General features: G+C 40.8%; 1 protein-coding gene across 1 annotated transcript in view; it reads right to left on the bottom strand.

The window, feature by feature from the left end:
* Positions 1 to 5,661: 5,661 nt before the first annotated feature.
* The window catches only part of LOC140467149 (adenosine receptor A1-like), a 77,798-nt gene continuing 61,325 nt past the window's right edge, over positions 5,662 to 22,134 (bottom strand). Inside the window, exon 2 of the mRNA XM_072563246.1 lies at positions 5,662 to 7,364. Within this exon, the coding sequence (XP_072419347.1) occupies positions 6,704 to 7,364 (661 nt within the window). The 3' untranslated portion in view covers positions 5,662 to 6,703. The remainder of the gene's footprint in view (positions 7,365 to 22,134) is intronic.

Below are 22,134 nucleotides of genomic sequence, written 5' to 3' on the forward strand. Positions count from 1 at the left end.
AAAATAAAAGCAATCATTCTATCAACGATATAAACTTACAAAATTGACAAGGAGAAAAAATGTTAAACCATCAAAACTGCTGGATAAAAAAAACCATAATCTTTCATGCAAAAATGGATTGATTCACTGAACCTAATCTTCAAAGCACCAGTTGAACACTTTAAAGTCCTACATCTCCTTGGAATAAAAATGAATATGACTTTTTGAGTTACCATAAACCAGTGAAATCTTAGAATGTGATTCAGAAACATTACTAAAATCGTCAGTTTTCCGCACATCAATAAATGCAACTTGATTTATTGAGCAGAATTCGTTTGTTTCATGCAGAGCAATAGTTGGAGAACCTCAATGTCTGGATCATGTCACTGGTATTGCTGAGGAAGAGAATCCATGGTGCTATAGCATGAACATTGCTGCAGCATTTGAAGTGATGGTGCTGATGGTTAAAAAGGACACTAGAGGCTTAGGAAGTGATGCTAAGCTTTTCTAGACATTGGGTGAGACTGTGATCTATGAAGGTTAGAGCTGATTGTTAAATTAGAGGGAGAAAGGTCTTAACCAAAGTTATTACTTCTATGTATACAATTGCATTCCATTGCTCTCCTATCTCAGACTAACTTCCCTAATATTTTTTCTTTCTGTTTTGGGGCAGTGACAAGACAAGCTATTTGTCTTCTAATGGAGAAAACTACACTACCATGGTCTTAGAAAATGGAATCATAGAATCATTTCAGTGCTGGATGAGGCCACTTTCCCCTTCATATCCATGCTGACTCTCTGCAAGACAAACTCGCTTAGTTCTGTTCCCCTAAGATTATTCTATTTCCTGCTACAAGATTTTGAGTAGAGTAGTGGAGAAAAATTTAGCATGAGTAGAATTTTCTCAGGAAAGGGGCAGTGAAGGACATTGAATATTAAATCCCTTGGGAGAGATATCATTTTCCGAACCTGAATCATCCTCTCCTCTAGCTTTCTCTGCAATAGGTGATGATGCTGGCAGGAAACCCTCTAAATCTGTAAGGAAATTAATGAAGACGCTTAGGAAAAGGCAATTAAACCCCTCAAACTTGTTGTCCTTGCTCATGAACATTGCACACTGTGTCTGCACCTTAAAAGGATGGAGGAGAGACATGCACAGCAAAAAGTAATTCGTGACTCGTTGGTGATAGTTACAGGTTAAAATTGATGGTTACAGGTTAGTCAAGAGTTTGAACAACATGCAAGAGGCTTGCCATCAGCCAGGACAAGTAGTCTGCTTGATTGGCACCGCCTTCAGTATTCATCCACTCCCCCTCCCACTGTCAACACTCAGTTGCAGCTGTGTGCATCATCTACAAGATGTAGAAATTCACTAAGGCTCCTTAAACAGCATCTTACAAATCCACAACCTTATCATTTAGGACAAAGGCAACAGAGACAGGAAAATGTAACCACCTACAAATTCCCCTCCAAACCACTTATCATCCCGACTTGGGAATGTAGTACCATTCTTTGAGTTGCGGGGTCAAATTCCTGGAACTAACCCTTATCATCAATGGGTGCCTATACCAAATGGACTGCAGCAATTCAAATATGTGTGTCTGTGTGTGTGTGTGTGTTTTCTATGTATTGTCAAACATAGATTATCTCAGTCATGCCCCATCCAAGCAAGAGGTGGAAGAGAAATTTCCAAGGTGGTATCATCCCATGCTATTTTCTTATGAACAATGGAAGATAACAATTAACCAAGTCTGTTTGTCTGTTGACCTAATCTCAGGTAATATGAGAGGGTGCAATAATATATCAGAAAAACAAAACAGAAAACCAAGAACCGACTGATTAGCTGTTTGTTTTTTTAAAATTTTAATACTTCCTGAAATATTTTATTTACACATTCACCTACTGTATGAACACAGTAATTGTATTACTTCAAACCATGACATTTGTATTTACCAATTAATTTAAATAAGATCTTTCATTTGTACAGAGCTACGTTCTCATTGTGCTATTCTGAAATTCCTTTTAGGAAACAATATCTGTTGGAAAACATTAGTGTACAGTCAATCAACTCACAAATAAACAGATGCATGAAAGTGAGAAGCTCCATTGTGAATTCAATAAAGTCTATACAGGGTTTAAACAATGTAAAATTGCAAATTAATTTCATATATTGATGGAAAACATTAACAAATATTACATCTTATAGGGCATGAGGTTGGTCACATTTTTAAACAACCTGATACATTCAGAACGTCGCCTATGATGACTCTTTTTATACGTTGTACAATAAAGTCAATTTGTATTCAAAAAATGATTCATTCAAATAAGATGCGCCATAGAATTTCACTTTGAAGACCATTGTCTTGATTCTACTGAAAGGACTTGCATGATTTTGATGACAATGGATTTACTTGCTTTCTGCTATTTTTCAAAAATGACCACCAGACCATTACTGAATCATTGTGCCCTTTTTAACATTCAAACTTATAAAGCAATTATGTTTGATAGCATTCAAAATAATTTTCAACTTTTACTGCCCTCTTCTTATGTCCTCTGATTCCATAAAGTGTATCTCCAAAGTCGTACGTCAAACAATACAGAAACGATTCCCTCTTGTTGAATGCTGATGAGTTCCGTTATTTTTTAACAGGACCAAACAAGAAGCAACTGTTTCTGCATTTTGGTCGTGCATTACTTAATCAATTTCAACCTGTTCAATAGTTCCAATTCAAAACTTTAATATGAAGAACTTGTGAGAAAATACAGAAATCTTTTCACAAACCTGTCTTTTCATGTGATAAGATACTATCAGAACAAGGCACAAAATTTACCAGTTCTTTTATTGAGCTTTTTCATTCTAACTCGCAGTGCCATATGACAAATTGTGATTCTAGCAAAGTCTCACGCTGTCACACAGATCTGTTTTTTCCAAAAGGTGAAACAATCATGGTTTTGGATTCCTATTAAATATATGAGAATAGATGCCACAGTACACTAGAAAGAGAAAAGCCTTCATCTGGAGCTGTTTTGTATATGATGGATAAAACAGTGTACTAACTCATTCACTTATAACATGGGAAAGCTACTTTCTGACTCATCACATACCAAGCAAATCTCTTGCAAAGGAATAGAAGACATATTTATGCAAGGAATTTTAATAAATGTGTCGAATAAACTCATTTTTCACATATGTAATAGTGGACTTGAACAAAGTCAGCTATCCTCCACATTGGTCATACAGTTGCCATTACACTGTACTTTAAGTATGTTGAGAGATGACATTGCCAGATTTTCATCAATCTTGTTTCAAACACAGATATAAAAAGGCAAGTAGAATATTAAAGAACTGCTATTTTTCTTGCGAGGTTTAGGTACCATAAAGTCCATGATATTGCTAATACCGAAGCTGGAACTTGGAAAGTTGGTGCATTTGACACTTAACTGCTGAAAATAAAAGGAGGGTGATCAATTTATGAGGTTACCTCCATTAAAATGAATTCAAGATAGTGGAAATCCATTACAGTTTACATTGCTAAGGAAATGGCCTACTCAAGGTGCAGGCTAATACTTACTGCAATAAACTAATTTTCAGTTCATTTCTAATTTCTCATTTTAACTTCCCTATACATAAACCTCAAATACAACACAAAATTACTATGTGATGTCCATTCGGACCTAATAGTAATAAAGTGCATCAGAGAAGTTTATGAATACATTTTCAATAATCATATTCTAAACCTGCAGAGACAAACCGATGTATTGATTTTAAAAACAAATTAACTTATCAGGATGTTTGCTTTTAGAGAATGGTTAAAGATTTTGAATTAAAATAAATAATTGCTTGCTAGAATACTCTCTGAAGTATCTTCAACCTTAAATGTGCATTCCTAAAGATTTCTTTAGTAACAGTGAAATACATTACCCTAGCCCCAAGGAAACCAAACAATGTTAAATGCCTGAAAGGTAAAAGGCTCCTTTCCTGAAGGCAGTGATTCACATTGGTACCAGCACCAAGAAAAATCTAGCCCTTCACAAAGATGGTTATTATTTTTAAATGTGAAGTCTAGACAGTGAGTAATGGAAAATTATTTCACTGTGGAAGGAATTGGACCCAAAACTAGGAGTGCGCTTACCTGTCCCTACCATCCATCATGAGTCACTGGTTAATAAGCAGATAAGAGTCAAACAGCACGGAAACAGACTCTTTCAGCACAACTTGTTCATGCTAACCAGGTTTCCTGAATTGAGCTAGTCCCATTTGCCTGCAATGAATCAATAACTACAGCTGATGTAACTCTCAGTTGAAAAGAGATGCGCTGAAGTCAATTATCATTCTTCCTGACACTTCAGTTGAGATCAGCCAAAGTATAAACTCAGGATTAAACTAAAATCTAATCTGTTCTGGGCAGTTACTTATGGTTCCACTGGATTAATGGGAACTTGTGTGTGCCTAAACAGATTCAAAATGATTGTGACCCAGAATTCAGTGATATCTGTAACTAGGTTAGGTTTAGAGACAGGGAGGAGAAAGCGAGGACTGAAGATGCTGGAGACTAGAAACAAAAATTGCGGTGCTGGAAAAGCACAGCAGGTCAGGCAGCATCCAAGGAGCAGGAGAATCAACGTTTCGGGCACAAGCCCTTCATCAAGAATGGTTCACTCCTGATGAAGGGTTTGTGCCCGAAACATCAATTCTCATACTCCTCAGGTGCTGCCTGACCTGCTGTGCTTTTCCAGCACCACTGTTTTGACTCTAGTTTTAAAGACAAACATGTAACGAGATAGAAAACATAGAAGTAAACATAATTCTGGCAAGTTGATGCAGAAGTAAAAAATACTTAGTAGGCTGGAGCATCTGTAAGAATCAGTGTCAGAGAATGATTTCAAGGTGGGGCAAGACTTAGAGTATGACTAAAGCAAACAGTCCATTTTACAGTCAGTAATTAAAGCAAGCCAAAATGCATTTACTAAGCAAAACAAGAACTTTCAATTAGTTTTAAAAGTGGCAGTATGTTAAGTAATACTCCTGACATGCAAAGAAATCACTGGATCAGCAGGAAAATATAATCTACTTTTGTTTATGTTTTGAAGAAATTGAGGGAAAGATGAAGGTTCAAGATGCAGGAGTGCTTTGGCATTAATCACTGTCTGTCCACTAAAACAAATGCTGGGACACAACAAAACTATTCATCTTGACTCCGATATTATAAACATTTGTTAATATTGTGATGATTGTTACAATAATTAGTGCTAAATAGATTTTATTGAATGAAACCTCTCCATTTGATAGGTAATGCATTTTTTAAAAATCAAACTGCCCTGATTAAAGACTGTAAGTCTCTAGTGAAAAGTAGCATTGATAGCTACTTAACTCTAGAACCCAATAAAATAATTCCACCATATTCAGACCTTCTACTAAAAGTGTACAGGTAGAGGCAATGGCTGGAGATAGACGTTTTCTTATGAGGCTGACATTAAAGAACTGAAACAAAAAGTAAGTTATTTATTGCTAAGGAGAAAATCGTTGCAAATATGAGCTGTTGATTACATTGGAAGTTGAATCCATAATTACTATTCAGATGAATAATATTGATCAGTGAAATCTGATAGTCACTGGGAGTCACCTTTCTCATAAATATGAATCATTGATGGTACTGGATTGATTAGCAGGATGAACTGGTATCAAGTGATCATTATATGGCATGTATTTGACACAGAAATTGTTCAATTGTACATTGGCTTACATTATCTGAATGCAGACAAATGTTCAGACTAAATACAGAGAACATTACATACAACTTGCTCTTTACAAACTTTGCATTAAGATGCATGAACAATCAACACAGCTGATGTTTATGAATGTCTTAGTGCAAATTTTAGATCAATAATAATGACTTCTGTCTTCTAAATAATTGCTACAGATTAAAATGTTAATTAAAATACCACATCAATAATCTTAGTCTAAATGTAAGGCCTGCTGGCTATATTTTACAGAGTAATACAGTGAAATGAACCACTGATATCAGCAAAAGTACACTCACAATTTTATAAAATCCATTTGCTGGTAAAGCATATTGTCAGGTCACCACATTCTGTAAGATGATGCACGGTGATGGTCTTAAGCAGCAGTTTTAATCTTGTCCATTTAAGTACATTGGTGTCTTGATCTGAAATAATCCCAGCGTGTTAAAATGATCGAATCCTTCAGTGACAGTTTGCTGTCTACATGGAATATTCCATCTTGGCACTTGAGCAGTGATGTTACTATGTCAAGGATTTATTTATCTGGGAACTTTGAAATCCTTTTCTTTTAGGTGGGATCTTTGAAGCCAAATCTTGGGAGAGAAAGACTCTGTCCACTGAGAGTCACCTGAAAACTTTCTGATCCTCTACTCTCTGGCAGCCAGGTATCTCACCTCGAGGTCACCCTGCTTCTGATTTAGTGTCTTTGTTAAAATCTGAGAATATGTAAACATGACAAGGAGAGAAAACACAGGGTGGACAGTCGAGAAATGAGGACTTAAAGACTTTGCCAGCTTCTCCTGAAATAAAACATTTTTTGCTAGGGTGTCAGGTGGCAGCTGAGGGTTCGCTTTGAACTGTCACCATAATGATACACAATATTTGAATCATTAATGAGCTCAGCAGCAAAGTATCAAGATCAGCTTCGCTCATGAGTTTACACTTTATTATCCAGGCCAATTGCATCAGGTTAAGAAGTAAACTACATAATACTTTTCTGTTCACGTATAGCCCTTAACTGTTCTCTGCTTAAATTATTTGCATTGTGATTTTTGTTACACCAAATGTACTGGCTCCAAATCTGGAGAAAAGTCACTCGGAACTTATTTATCCTGAAGGCATATACTATGGGGTTTACAGCAGAGTTTGCATGGGTTAGAAAGATGGCAATATACATCAATATAATTGGTTTGTTGCATGAAGGACAGAACAGTGTGATGCAGTTGATGATATGTAGAGGAAGCCAACATATTGCAAACAAAAGCAACACTAGAGCCAGCGACTTGGCAAGTTTCAATTCCTTTCCAAAGTACCTGCTTGGATCGGAATTATTGATTGACACTGCCTTTTGATTCAGGTGCTTCCGGATGAGATTAAATATTTCCACATAGATAACAAAGATCAACACGAGCGGTGGGAGCACCCATCCGAAAAAGTTGAAGTAGACCATGTAGTCCATGCTGATTACTGTCTCAAACTGGCACACAATCATGTTGTTCACGAGACTTGAGTTCACCCCATCTTGAGTAGCTTCAGTGTAATTGTTCCATCCAAACATTGGGATCATGCCAACAATTATAGATATAACCCAGCACAGAACCACAGCAGTTCCAGCTCTCTTCTGCGTTACTGTTCTTTTATAGCTGGAGGGTGAAAGCAAAAACACCAGGTTAGATGACCAACTCCACATTTAAGCTCGATCTGACAATTTGCCTTCTAAAATGATGTCAGCGTTACATCTAAAAAAAGCACACAATGCTTGAGCAGCAACATACAAAACCTTGATGGGAGTGATACAACAGTAGTTAGGTAACTAAAGTAAGTAGCTGTTATTTCATTAGATGGCGACAGTCAAAAGCAAATGCCTCTCAACAGGCGAGGAGAAAGGAAGGTCTATTTACTCCACTTAATCCAGCAAAGGGACAAGTATTGATGAAACTCCCAGGAATAATTGCATGTGCAAATCTTATTTTTAATTCCCAACTGGTGTTAAATATATTTACCTTTCGTAAATGGGAAGTAGATTTTAGCCACTGAGATGCAAACCACTTCAAAATAGATCAGTGGATCATGAAGGCAACACCACCTTCATGGGTGATTAGGGTTGGGAAACTAATTGCCAATGTCTACATCCCAGAAAACAAATAACAAAACAACAAATCATAGAGTGGGACACCATTTCCACATTGCAAAAGATGGGCTTCAAACTCAGTGAAAAGCTGACTTCTCCATCTCTTAATGGGGAGAATATGCTCAGAGACAGACGTGCCAATTTAACAAACATTTCAGCATATACACTTCTCACCATTCTCCTGTACAGCATCCATTGAAGACCTCAGAACCATCTCTAAAGGTGTGTGGTCTAGGGCAAATCAAACTGTATCACGCTACCTCGGGCAAATCAACCTCTTCCCACCCATCCCTTTTATCTGCTCTATGCCCTTTCAGGACCTGCCTTCTGTCTTTCTGGCCCCTGCTTTATCTTCTTTATTGCATCATTATTGCCTCTAGTACCACATCCAAAAAACCTGGGAGTCTCTCTCTCCCCCTCACATGTTGTCCTATTTGTTGCACTTTCCTCTTGAAAGCTTGGTTAGAAGGAAATTTCCATGAGTGCAGATCGCTCTTAGCACCCTGTCTCTTGTCCAGGATAACTATGCATTATGTCTGCTATAGATACAAATTCCCCCGTTGAGTGTGTAGCAAACCCACAATGTGTTTCACGGTACTGCATGTTGAAATCATTTTAATAAGCAGGCAGCACAAAGGCTGTGTGTTGCATGCCTTTATGGGAACATCATGCATTGCAAATCCTTCCACCCAACACAGACTAATCCCATTTCCCCACTGGTTATTTAGCTTAAGCAAAGTCCCTCCATAATAACAACATCAATTTGATTAGTAAGAGTTTTGAGAGTTAAATCCTGATCATCAATTTTGTGCAGCAAAAGCAGCATTTCAGCAAATCCTGTTCACTGACTAAGACAGAACTGTCATTGCAATTGTTCATAATTCAAACATTGTCAAACACATAACACTTTATGAAATCTATTTGCCTTTGCCAGCTCCAGCTAATTTACTTCTACACTAACATCCAGCCATTCATCTGCCTGAGCAGAAACCCAAAACTCTGGAACTCTCTGTGGTGCTGATGTCCAAGTAAAGCCTGTTATGGCCGATAGGAAAGCAAACACATGTTTGGGCATGTTTTCACTGTTACATACATGAATATGACTGTTGTGTTGATTATCTGAAATAGAATCCCTACAGCGTGGAAACAGGCCCATTGGCCCAACAAGCCCACACTGACCCTGTGAAGATTAACCTACCCAGACACACTCCCCTAGCCTATTACTCTACATTTACCCAATTTACACCACCCACGAACACTATGGGCAATTTAGCTTGGCCAATTCATCTTTGGCCCAACAAGCCCACACCAACCCTGTGAAGAGTAACCTGCACATCTTTGGATTGTGGGAGGATATTGGAGCACCCAGAGGAAGCCCACGCAGACGTTGGGAGAATGTGCAAACTCCACATAGACAGACAGTCACCAGAGGCTGGAATCGAACCCAGGTACCTGGCACTGTGAGACAGCATTGCTAACCACTGAGTCACTGTGCCACCCCTAATCAACACTTCAATGTTCAATGAGAAGCCTATATGGGCATATCTGGAGCAGAACCAGGAACATCTAATAATGAAAAACCAATCCAGTCAAGTTACTACAGTACTTAGAGAAAACATCATGCTTCTTTCAGTTTTCATTTCTGCTCACTTCCCCCAGTGTCCTTTCAAACAAGCAGTCAGCCTTCAGAGTTCATGGCCATCAACAACTGTCTCCCGGTTCCCAGTGTCAATATCCACTCTAATTTCTCATTTGAAGGAGAAATTTAATTGAGAAATCAATGCTCAGAAGGTCGTAATCCAGTGGCCAGTTGACTTCACAGAAGATCGTTAGATAATATTCCCCAACTTGATGCTTAGCTTTGTAAGTTTATTGAAATTCTTTTGTCCTGATTCCTTTAATGGAATTACTGATTGGCTACATTCAGAGTGAGTGAGAGTCTTTTTTTCTTCTTTACCTGTGGTGAAGGGGTGTTTAAAAGGCTATTCTCAGAGCTGTGACCACGCAGCACGTGTCCACACACTCTGATATTAGACAGCGAACACAGGGTTGAAGATGTGCATTCTTGAAAGGAGGAAATGCAAATGTCTCTTGTCCAGATTTCTGTCTTTTTTTAAAAATCAACATGTTCACAGTCCGAGATACTCCCAGAAAATTACAAATTCAGTTTGTAGTGCATCTTCTCCTTTTAGGTTTATTTGACACCTCACCAGGTTTGACATTCTAGAATCCATGTGTTTGTTTCTAGGCAGCCACTAAATTTATATTTGCAGTCACTTTTGGCTAGATGTCCTTTATTTTGAAAGAGCATGTAAAGTTCAAACATATCAGTCAGTGATCTGGACTTATGATCTTTGATCACAACAGTGTATCCAGCTAACATCCATCTCATGATGGCTGATGGCTTAATAAGATGGTATGCTGGTGAAAGTAGTATCCTCCAGGAACTCAGAATTTGTCCTGACAAGAGATACTGAGGATACATCTGAGACAACAAGAAGGAAACTGTTCAGTCATTTCTCCAGCCAAGTATGAGTTTGAGTTCCCATTATAGAGGATTGTATCGAGGATTCAGGTCTGGTTGATTCACAGTTCACTGTTCAAAATTTTGGTTTTTCCACTCTCTCTGTTTGGATGTAACAGCTGCAGCTTTTGTGAATTGAGTTGATTTCAACATCAAGTGACAGACTGCTGGTGATCACAGAACCTAGATGTGTGAAAGGAGGAAATGCAATCAACAAGCTATGGCATCACATTATCAAAGCAGATAAATAGTAGTATGTCAATATTGTGGAGCATGACATTTCTGTTTCTGGTGCCGATTGGCAATCCAAACTCTTTACAGATATGAGAAAATCTGCCAATATATCACTGAAGTGGCCCTTGGTACAGAACAGAAGTGCTACATAGCTAATGTAAAGAAACTTTGATGAGGACTAGGTATATCTTTGTCTAGGAGCTCAGATGAGCAAGGTTGAAAGGTTTTCTGTCATGTGGGCGGCACGGTGGCACAGTGGTTAGCACTGCTGCCTCACAGTGCCTGAGACCTGGGTTCAATTCCCGCCTCAGGCGACTGACTGTGTGGAGTTTGCACGTTCTCCCCGTGTCTGCGTGGGTTTCCTCCGGGTGCTCCGGTTTCCTCCCACAGTCCAAAGATGTGCAGGCCAGGTGAATTGGCCATGCTAAATTGCCCATAGTGTTAGGTAAGGGGTAAATGTAGATGTAGGGGTATGGGTGGGTTACGCTTCGGCGGGGCGGTGTGGACTTGTTGGGCCGAAGGGCCTGTTTCCACACTGTAAGTAATCTAATCTAATCTAAAATCTAATCTAAAAAACCTTTGTAGATGACCTGAAGGCATATGACAGCAGCACAGCAACGTTGTCAAACAGCATCAATGCCCAAACAGAACCCTATTTGATTTCACTCTGGGTCTCAAAGAGTTTCAATGTTGCCCTTTCAAAGCTGACCTTACCCATAATGTTGTCATGAAAAGAAGAGCTTACACTGAGCAACTTCAGTAGGCAGCCAATGTGTTCCCAGCAGCATAAACAGTACACCTCTGCTCACCTCGTCAAGTACTCTAGTGAGATTGAGGAAGTCAATATATAGTAGTCTCTTTGAGTGGATCAAGTCAATTTTAAGTTTCTGCAGACTCTTCTTTGTAGATTATGAATGGTGGTGGATAACTAAACAACTAAGAAGAGGAGAAATCTCCACACAATAATATCGCAAACCTCAAAAACAATGTTGAACATCCTCAACCACCTTCAGCCAAAAGGCCCATGTTAATGATCCACCTCAGCCTCCTCCTTAGGTTCACATCAGCATAAATGCCAATCTTTCACCATCGAGTTATAGAGTCTTAGAGATGTACAGCATGGAAGCAGATCCATCAGTCCAACTCAACCATGCTGACCAGATATCCAAAATAAATCTACTCCCATTTGCCAGCACTTAGTCCATAACCATCTCAACCTTCCCTATTCATATACCCATCCAGGTGCCTTACAAATTGTACCAGCTTCCACCACCTCTCCTGGTAACTGATTCCACACATGTTCCACCTTTTGCATGAAAAGTTGCACCTTAGGTCTCTTTTAAATCTTGCCCCCTTCACTTTAAAACAATGCCCCTAGTTTTGCAGTTCCCCACTCAGGGGAAAATACCATGTCCATTTGCCCTACCCATGCCTCATGATTTTATAAACCTTTATAAGGTCACCTCTCAGCTTCCGACACTCCAGGGAAAATAATCCCATTGTACTCTGAAGTAACCTACTTTGCTGTCTACTACACCTCCAAATGTTGATGTCAACTGCAAATTTACAAACCATACCTCCTATGTTCACATTATGATAATTTATATCAATCATGAACAGCAGTTGATCCAGCACCAATCCTTGTGGCACACCACTGGTCACAGGCCTCCAGTCTGAAAAGCAACCCTTCACAACCACCCTCTGGATTTTACTTTTGAGCCAGTTCTGTATTAAAATGGCTATTTCTCTCTGTATTCCATATGATCTAATCCATTTCAGTTTACTGCATGTGATATTGAGAAAGAGTTCACATCACTAAATAGATCAAAAACTATGGGCCCTGATGACATCTCAGTTGCTTTAATGAAGATTTATGCTCCAGAACTAGTTAAACCCAAGCCAAGCTGTTTCATGAGACATTGGCATCTACTTAGCAACGTGAAAAATTGTCCAGTTATGCCCTGTCCACAAAATGCAGAACAGACCCAACCTAGCCAGTTACCTTTTTTATCAGTCTAGTCTTAACCATCAAAGTGTCATTGACCCTGCCATTAAATGGCACTTACCGTGCAATAATCTGAACATAGACATTCAATTTGGGTTGCACCAAGACCAATTGCTCCTCACCTCATTATAAGCTGGGTCCAAATGAGAAGAAAAGAGCTGAACTCCAAAGGATAGTTGTGCATTATTGCTCTTGACACTAGGGTATCTTTAAACCATGAATAGTATCAAAGAGACCGGGCAAAATTTAGGTCAATGGTAGTGAGGGAAACATTCCCATGGTTAAAGTTAAACCTAGCTCAAAGGAAGATGGCTGTTGGATGTCAAACGTCTTATCCCTCGGACATTGCTTTCGGATCTCCTCAGTGTGATGCCATCATTAATTATCTTTCCCCCATCATAGATCTGAATGGGAATGTTCACTGATTGCTTCATATTCACTGAGGTGTTGCACAGTCTGTTTATGTATGCAGCAAGATCTAGCCAAGTTTCAGGTTTAAAGGTGGCAAGTGACAAGTAACTTTCCTGCAATACAAGTGCCAGGCAGTGACCATCTCCAACATGGGAGAATCTAACCTCCTCCCCTGGATGTTTAAAGGCATTATAATTACTGAATCCCTCAATCAACCCTAGTGATTACCATTGATCAGGCATTGAATTGCATCAGCTATAAAAATACTGCACCTATAAGAACAGGTCAGATGTTGGGAATCACTCAGTGAGTAACTCTTCTCCTGAATCCCCAAAGATTGCTTCCCAGCCTACAATACCCTAAACCAGGAGTTAGATCAAATGCTGCCTTATTGCTGGATAACTGAGTTCCAACAATATTCAAAGTTCAACAACATTTAGGACAAATCAGTCCATTTGATCAGTATGCCATCCACCACCTTCAGCATTCACTCCTTCCATCACCAGCTCACAGTGGCATCACACTGTATTTACAAGATGCAATACAGCAGCACATCAAGGGTCCTTCAGAAATACATTTCAAATCTGTGATCTCTACCACTTAGAAGCACAAAGGCAATAAATACATGGGAATAGCACCAACTCTAAATTACCCTCCACTACCTTGACTTGGAACAGCTGATTCTCACAGTTAGTTCACTGACATGCGATCAAAATCCAAGATCCCTTTTCCTTATGGGCGGCACGGTGGCACAGTGGTTAGCACTGCTGCCTCACAGCGCCAGAGACCCGGGTTCATTTCCCGCCTCAGGCGACTGACTGTGTGGAGTTTGCACGTTCTCCCCGTGTCTGCGTGGGTTTCCTCCGGGTGCTCCGGTTTCCTCCCACAGTCCAAAGGTGTGCAGGTCAGGTGAATTGGTCATGCTAAATTGCCCGTAGTGTTAGGTAAAGGGGTAAATGTAGGGGAATGGGTAGGTTATGCTTCGGTGGGTTGGTGTGGACTTGTTGGGCCAAAGGGCCTGTTTACACACTGTTAGTAATCTAATCTAATCTAATCTTACAGCACTGTGATTGTAGTTGCACCAGGTTTACTGCAGCAGTTCAACAAGATAGCTCACTATCACCTTCCAGGAAATTTGGGAATGAGTGGTAAATGACATTTACATCCCATGAACGATTCTATGAAACTATGTTTATGTGCACCGTTATAGAATGCAAATTCAGTGTAATATATTTAAAAGTATCGTCACTCATTCGTATTTATAATTTAAATATAGTAATAACAGGATGAGTTAAATTTGTTGAATCAGTGATTGTAACAGTATCGCAATTGAATTTGATATTGTTGCCCTTTCATTTCAGTTTGTCTGATACCATACAGTACTGACATATCTGCACAGAGTCTGAACAACAGAGATCATTCCCAAGGTCAGACAGACTAACTGAGAAAGATAAGCAGCACAGGCAACTATTATTAGTAGGCTCAAAACCAACCAACAGTGGTCTCAAACACATAATTATAGCTATCATTTGACCAACGTTACAAAAGTGATTGAAATTCAATCAGTATAGAAGGACCTTGTTACATCAATTCTCAGCAACTCCATCTCCCATGACGTCATTGCCTAAGAAATTTGAATCATAGAGATGTACAGCATGGAAACAGACCCTTCGATCCAACTCACCCATGCCGTCCAGATATCCCAACCTAATCAATCCCATCTGCCAGTAGCCAGCCCATTTCCCTCCAAACCCTTCCTATTCATATACCCATCCAGATGTCTTTTAAATGTTGCAATTGCACCAGCCTCCACCATTTTCTCCAGCAGCTCATTCCATACACGTACCACACTCTGCGTGAAAAAGTTGCCCCTTAGGTCACTTTTATATCTTTCCCCTCTCACCCTAAACCTATGCAGTCTAGTTCTGGACTCCCCCACCCCAGGAAAAAGACTTTGTCTACTTATCCTATCCATGCCCCTCATGATTTCATAGACCTCTATAAGGTCACCCCTCAGCCTCCAACGCTCCAGGGAAAACAGCCCCAGCCGATTCAACCTCTCTCTATAGCTCAAACCCTCCAACCCTGGCAACATCCTTGTAAATCCTTTCTGAACCCGTTCAAGTTTCACAACATCCTTCTGATAGGAAGACCAGAATTGCATGCAATATTCCAACAGTGGCCTAACCAATGTCCTGTACAGACGCAACATGACCTCCCAACTCCTATACTCAGTACTCTAAAGAAAGCATACCAAATGCCTTCTTCACTATCCTATCTACCTGTGACTCCACTTGCAAGGATCTATGAACCTGCACTCCAAGGTCTCTTTGTTCAGCAACACTCCCTAGGATCTTACCATCAAGCTTACAAGTCTTGCTAAGATTTGCTTTCCCAAACTGCAGCACCTCGCATTTATCTAAATTAGACTTCATCTGCCACTTCTCAGCCTATTGGCCCATCTGATCAAGATCCCACTGTAACATTAAGTAACCTTCTTCACTGTCCACTGCACCTTCAACTTTGGTGTTATCTGCAAATTTACTAACTATACCTCTTATGTTCACATCCAAATCATTTATATAAATGTTGAAAAGTAGTGGACCAACACCGATCCTTGTGGCACTCCACTGGTCACAGGCCTCCAGTCTGAAAAACAACTGTCCACCATCACCCTCTGTCTTCTATCTTTGAGCCAGTTCTGCATCCAAATGGCTAATTCTCCCTGTATTCCATGAAATCTAACTTTGCTAACCAGTTTCCCATGGGGAACCTTGTCGAACGCCTTACTGAAGTCCATTTTGACCACGTCCACCATTCTGCCCTCAATCGTCTTTGTTACTTATTCAAAAACTCAGTCAAGTTTGTGAGACATGATTTCCCATGCATAAAACCATGTTGATGATCCCTAATCAGTCCTTGTTTTTCCAAATACATGTAAATCCTGGCCCTCAGGATTCCCTCCAGCTACTTGCCCACCACTGATGTCAGGCTCACTGGTCTATAGTTCCCTGGCTTGTCCTTACCACCCTTCTTAAACAGTGGCACCATGTTTGCCAATCTCTATAAGGCAGCATGGTCGCTCAGTGGTTCGCACTTCTGCATCAAAGCACTTCTGCACTCAAGACTCAGGGAATGTGTGTGGAGTTTGCATGCTCTCCCAGTGTCTGTGTGGATTCCCTCCCACAGTGCAAAGGTGCGCAGGTTAGGTGGATTTGCCGTGCTAAATGGCCAATAGTGTCCGGGGACATGCAGGCTGTGTGGATTAGTCTGGGGAAAATGCAAGGTTACAGGGATAGGGTGGGCAGGGAAGGGGTGAGTCTGGGTAGGATGCTCTTAGGAGAGTTGGTATGGACTCAATGGGTCAAATGGTCTGCTTCCACACTGTAGGGAACACAAGTCCCTGGTGCTGTGAGGCAGCAGTGCTAACCACTGAGCCACTGTATCTAAATTTAATGCCAGACTTAAAGTTAACAATTGACACAATGTTCATTACAAGAGCATCTAATGTAGTCTTTGCCATATATTGTACTTTGTTACATGCAGCCTTAAGCAAGAGAGTCCAATTTCATTTTCAAGACGTTTGTTACTTCAGTCAGCTCAAGTTTCCCTGACTCCCATTCAGATGCATACTCCTTTGTTGATCTGTATAAATCTATTCTCTCAAACTTCTCGCTTTCAGCTTTGCCCTCCTTAACCTCATTCATCCCGCTTGCACAAGTGGCCCCTTCGATTACTCTGTGCTTCCTACTTCTTTCCCTCTCCTTGTAGCACCCTTCTTCTCCCACCAGAAAGACCCTTCTATCCTTGTTTAGCCCTCTCCCCTTCTCCACGCCCATTCCCAACAGCAGGCAGGGCACCCCACCCCAACATATTCCTAGGCTCTTGTGGCTGGGACTTGGAATCCATGAAGCCTTAGACAATGGCAATTCCAGTCATGCATTTACCACAGCCACTTACCTTCCCTGCACAGGAACTTTCAGGTTTCTGCATAGCCATGTGGTTGCACAGCTCAGAAGGAACATTGCTCTTGACTGCAGCCAAGATACTGTGCATTGCCCTACACGATGGACTGTGTACAGTTACTAGGAGACAGTGAGGTCTGCAGATGCTGGAGATCAGAGTGGAGAGTGTGTTGCTAGAAAAGCACAGCAGGTCAGGGAGCATCCAGGAAGCAGGAAAACTGACATTTCGGGCTGGAGCCCTTTATCAAGAATCTTCCTGATGAAGGGCTCCAGCCTGAAACATTGATTTTCCTGCTCCTCGGATGCTGCTTGACCTGCTGTGCTTTTCCAACAACACACTCTCGACTGTGACCAGTTACTGCTGAGTATTAAAGAGGGCAAGCCTGTGAGATTTGTGGCATAACAAAATGATACAATCCACCACAAGGAAACACACTGTTAGCTACAGGCTCACTCTGCTGCCTTCTCTGTGGAAAGGAAAAGTACCATATATTTTCCTCTCTTCGTAATGCGTTCGTCACCTCTTTATGCAACAGTGGATAGAATATTGAGAGATTAGATTAGGGACTAGAAGGAGTCTGACCAGAGGTCGTTCATGGTCATGGCCCTCTATACAGTCATTAGTGTTGCCTTGTTTGCCTGCTCTGAAGTTGCAGTTCAGGCTCGAGCAGGCAAGAGATTTCAGTGAGCAATTCCTTCATGAAACAGAAGTTCCTAACTCAATGTTCCTTGCTGATGTTGTGATAGGGTATCGGCTCTTGTTCTGTGGTGGTATCCCCGAGCCAGAAGACCCGTTTTCAAGTGCCACCCGCTCCAGAAATATGCAATTGCACCTCTAAGTAGATTAATATATTTTCTAAAGCAAGGGCATTGAAGTTGAAAAGCCAAAGCAGCATTGTATACAGCTGAAAAAGGTGTTGCTGGAAAAGCGCAGCAGGTCAGGCAGCATCCATGGAACAGGAGAATCGACGTTTCAGGCATCAGCCCTTCTTCAGGAATGTATGCAGCATTGTATGCAACCAGCTATTACAATCTGATACTCTACATTGAGCTACTTCTGTTGCACATTTTTGTAACACTAGAGATCAACTCAAATAATGTCTAGTGCAGTCTGCACCAAGAACAAGCAGTGAATATGTTATTTTGGATACAAAGAAGCTAAAATATGACATGGCTGAGATAACTCTGTTGCTAATAACTTTTAAATAACAGATTAAAATGTTGGCAATGAAGGAACTTGAAAAAGGATGCCATGCTATCTACAAAATGTAATTTTACATTTTTACAATTGATCGAATGAGTATTACTAAAGGGATTTGGATGGCTGTATCTGTTAGAATTGGAACTGTACCAGATGTAGGTCATAGAAATGGTCATAATGTATTTCCATGCATCATTTTTATTGCATTATTTCACACATCACATGATTGTTGCATGATAAAAATGTAATATCCTGACATAAAAAGCAAAGAATGGTTAAAGTCTGTATCTACATTGAAAATGAACTTGTGGCAGAAACAGCTGTTTCAAAAACATTATGCAAATCTGTGCTCAGGGGAAAAAAAATGACCAGATAAACCATTTCTAAGCAAATGGAATCAGCAGTAAATCAAAGTGACCCACAACATTGTATGTTATGTTCACACCATCTCTCTAAGCAAAGTTAAAAATCACAACACCAGGTTATAGTCCAACAGGTTTAATTGGAAGCACACTAGCTTTCGGAGCGACGCTCCTTCATCAGGTGATAGTGGAGGGCTCAATCGTAACACAGAATTTATAGCAAAAATTTGCAGTGTGATGTAACTGAAATTATACATTGAAAAATTGGTTGTCTGTTAAGCCTTTCAGCTGTTAGAATACAGTGATAATTTCACTTCTTTCATGTGTAAATCACAAAACCCTTTTTTATAGTTGCATTCTCAGGTTAGCTGTTAACAATGGTGATAGCTAGACAATATGTTGAAGGTGTTAGCCCCCTGTGTTCTCTGTCTATGCCATGATGTTTAGATTGATTCTAATCTAAAAAGTGAGATAACAGAGTTTTACATAAATTCACGCAGTGTTTGAGCTCAGAGTTCTACATGAATGTATGTAGTTTTTGAGCAAAGTGCAATGTAACTCTGCAAGTACAAATTCACCTCACAAAATATATGTGTGCATGTGGGTCTTTGTCTGTGTGTGTGTGTGTGTGTCTGTCTGGGTTGGGGGTTGTGAGTGTGAGAAAGTGTGTGTGTGTGCGTGTGCGTGTGCGTGTTGCAATGGTGATCACCTGTAATGTGACATGAACCCAAGGTCCTGGTTGAGGCCCTCCCTATGGGTACCGAACTTAGCTATCAGCCTCTGCTCAGCCACTTTCCTCTGCTGCCTGTCCTGAAGTCCACCTTGGAGGATGGTCACCCGAAGGTCCGAGGCTGAATGTCCTGAACCACTGAAGTGTTCCCCAACTGGGAGGGAACCCTCCTGTCTGTTGATTGTTGTGCGGTGCCCATTCATCCGTTGTCGTAGCCTTCGCTCAGTTTCCCCAATGTACCATGCCTCCGGGCAGCCTTGCCTGCAAATGTATAAGATAGACAACATTGGCTGAGTCACATGAGTACCTGCCATGTACAAGGTGGGAGGTGTTCCCACGCGTAATAATGGTATCTATGTCCACAATCTGACACGTCTTGCAGCGTCCACTGTGACAGGGTTGTATGGAGTTGTCCTGAGAGCCGGGCAGTTTGTTATGAACAATGATCTGTTTGAGGTTTGGCAGTTGTTTAAAGGCAAGTAGTGGAGATGTGGGGAAGGTCTTGATGAGGTACTCATTCTTGTTGATAATGTGCTGCAGATCACGAAGAACATGGCATAATTTTTCAGCCCATGGGAAGTACTGAACAATGAAGGGTACCCTGTCAGTTGCAGCACGTATCTGTCTCCTGAGGAGTTCCGATGTGCCACAGGCAAGGAACCGTAATGACCTCCTCAGGAGACAGATACGTGCTGCAACTGACAGGGTACCCTTCATTGTTCAGTACTTCCCAGGGGCTGAAAAATTATGCCATGTTCTTCGTGATCTGCAACACATTATCAATAAGGATGAGTACCTCATCAAGACCTTCCCCACATCTCCACTACTTGCCTTTAAACAACCGCCAAACCTCAAACAGATCATTGTTCGTAGCAAACTGCCCGGCTCTCAGGACAACTCCATACAACCCTGTCACAGTGGACGCTGCAAGACGTGTCAGATTGTGGACATAGATACCATTATTACGCGTGGGAACACCTCCCACCTTGTACATGGCAGGTACTCATGTGACTCAGCCAACATTGTCTATCTTATACGTTGCAGGCAAGGATGCCCTGAGGCATGGTACATTGGGGAAACCGAGCGAAGGCTACGACAACGGATGAATGGGCACCGCACAACAATCAATCAACAGACAGGAGTGTTCCCTCCCAGTTGGGGAACACTTCAGTGGTTCAGGACATTCAGCCTCAGACCTTCGGGTGACCATCCTCCAAGGTGGACTTCAGGACTGGCAGCAGAGGAAAGTGGCCGAGCAGAGGCTGATAGCTAAGTTCGGTACCCATAGGGAGGGCCTCAACCAGGACCTTGGGTTCATGTCACATTACAGGTGATCACCATTGCACTACACACACACACACACACACACAAAGACCCACATGCACACATATATTTTGTGGGGTGAATTTGTACTTGCAGAGTTACATTGCACTTTGCTCAAAAACTGCATACATTCAGGTAGAACTCTGAGCTCAAAAACTGCATGAATTTATGTAAAACTCTGTTATCTCACTTTTTAGATTAGAATCAATCTAAACATCAGGTCATAGACAGAGAACACAGGGGGCTAACACCTTCAACATATTGTCTAGCTATCACCATTGTTAACAGCTAACCTGAGAATTCAACTTTAAAAAAAAGGGTTTTGTGATTTACACATGAAAAAAGTGAAACTATCACTGTATTCTAACAGATGAAAGGCTTAACAGACAATCAATTCTTCAATGTATAATTTCAGTTACATCACACTGCAAATTTTTGCTATAAATTCTGTGTTACGATTGAGCCCTCCACTATCACCTGATGAAGGAGCGTCGCTCCGAAAGCTAGTGTGCTTCCAATTAAACCTGTTGGACTATAACCTGGTGTTGTGTGATTTTTAACTTTGTACACCCCAGTCCAACACCGGCATCTCCAAACCATCTCTAAACAAAGATTGCTACAATTTTGTAGAACTGCACAAACAGCTCCCTAATTGTCCTTGTACATCGGAGCACCAAATGTCATTTCATGCAAAATGCTTCAACATGGCCATACAGATGCCATTGTTATCAATTAACATTATATCAGTATCTAATATAACAATGTATTCAAGAGGATATACATCATTGAAAGAGACCATTCAATCTTATCAGTCTATTTTAGTTCATGGGAAGATGGTAATAGGTGTTGGAAGGGACTCATCTCAGCTCCAAGACATCTCTGGGTGGTGTCTTTGGCCCAATCTACAATTGCTTCATCAATGCCTTGCCCTCAATGATAAGGTCAGAAGCGGATTTTAGAAATTGTTGTTCCTTTGGTGTTGCGGGTTCCTGGAACTTACTCCCTAATGACGTTGTGGGTCTACGTCCAGAAAATGGACAACAGTGATTCAAGAAAGCAGTTCACTGTCACTTCAAGGGCAACTAGGGATGGGAGATAAATGCTGACCCAGCCAGTGACACCCATGTCCCACAGGTGAATGTTTTAAAAAAAAGTAACGCTGGTGTTTATGCTCCATTCAAGGTTCTACGTGTATTTCTTCATCAGAATCAATCAATCAATCAAAGCTCTTCAGTCTTTCTCCCTCAAATATTGGTCTGGCCTTCCCTTATATGGGTCTGTACCTTTTCCTTTACCAGCCTCTCTGTTGGGGAGTTCTACATTCTCAACAATCTTTGTTTGCCTCCGAATGCCCTACTGGCATTTTGTAGTAATTATCTTATGTTGGCTGTTTCTAGTTCACGTCTCCACTTGCAGTGAAGAATTTCTGTATCCACTCCAACAAAACCATGCATCATTTGAAATACCCCTATTAGGTAATCACTCAGCCTTCTTTAAGAGAAAGCCAGTATATTGTCCTTTCCCAAA

The sequence above is a fragment of the Chiloscyllium punctatum genome, chromosome 45, assembly GCF_047496795.1.
Source record: "Chiloscyllium punctatum isolate Juve2018m chromosome 45, sChiPun1.3, whole genome shotgun sequence".
Lineage (NCBI taxonomy): Eukaryota > Metazoa > Chordata > Chondrichthyes > Orectolobiformes > Hemiscylliidae > Chiloscyllium > Chiloscyllium punctatum.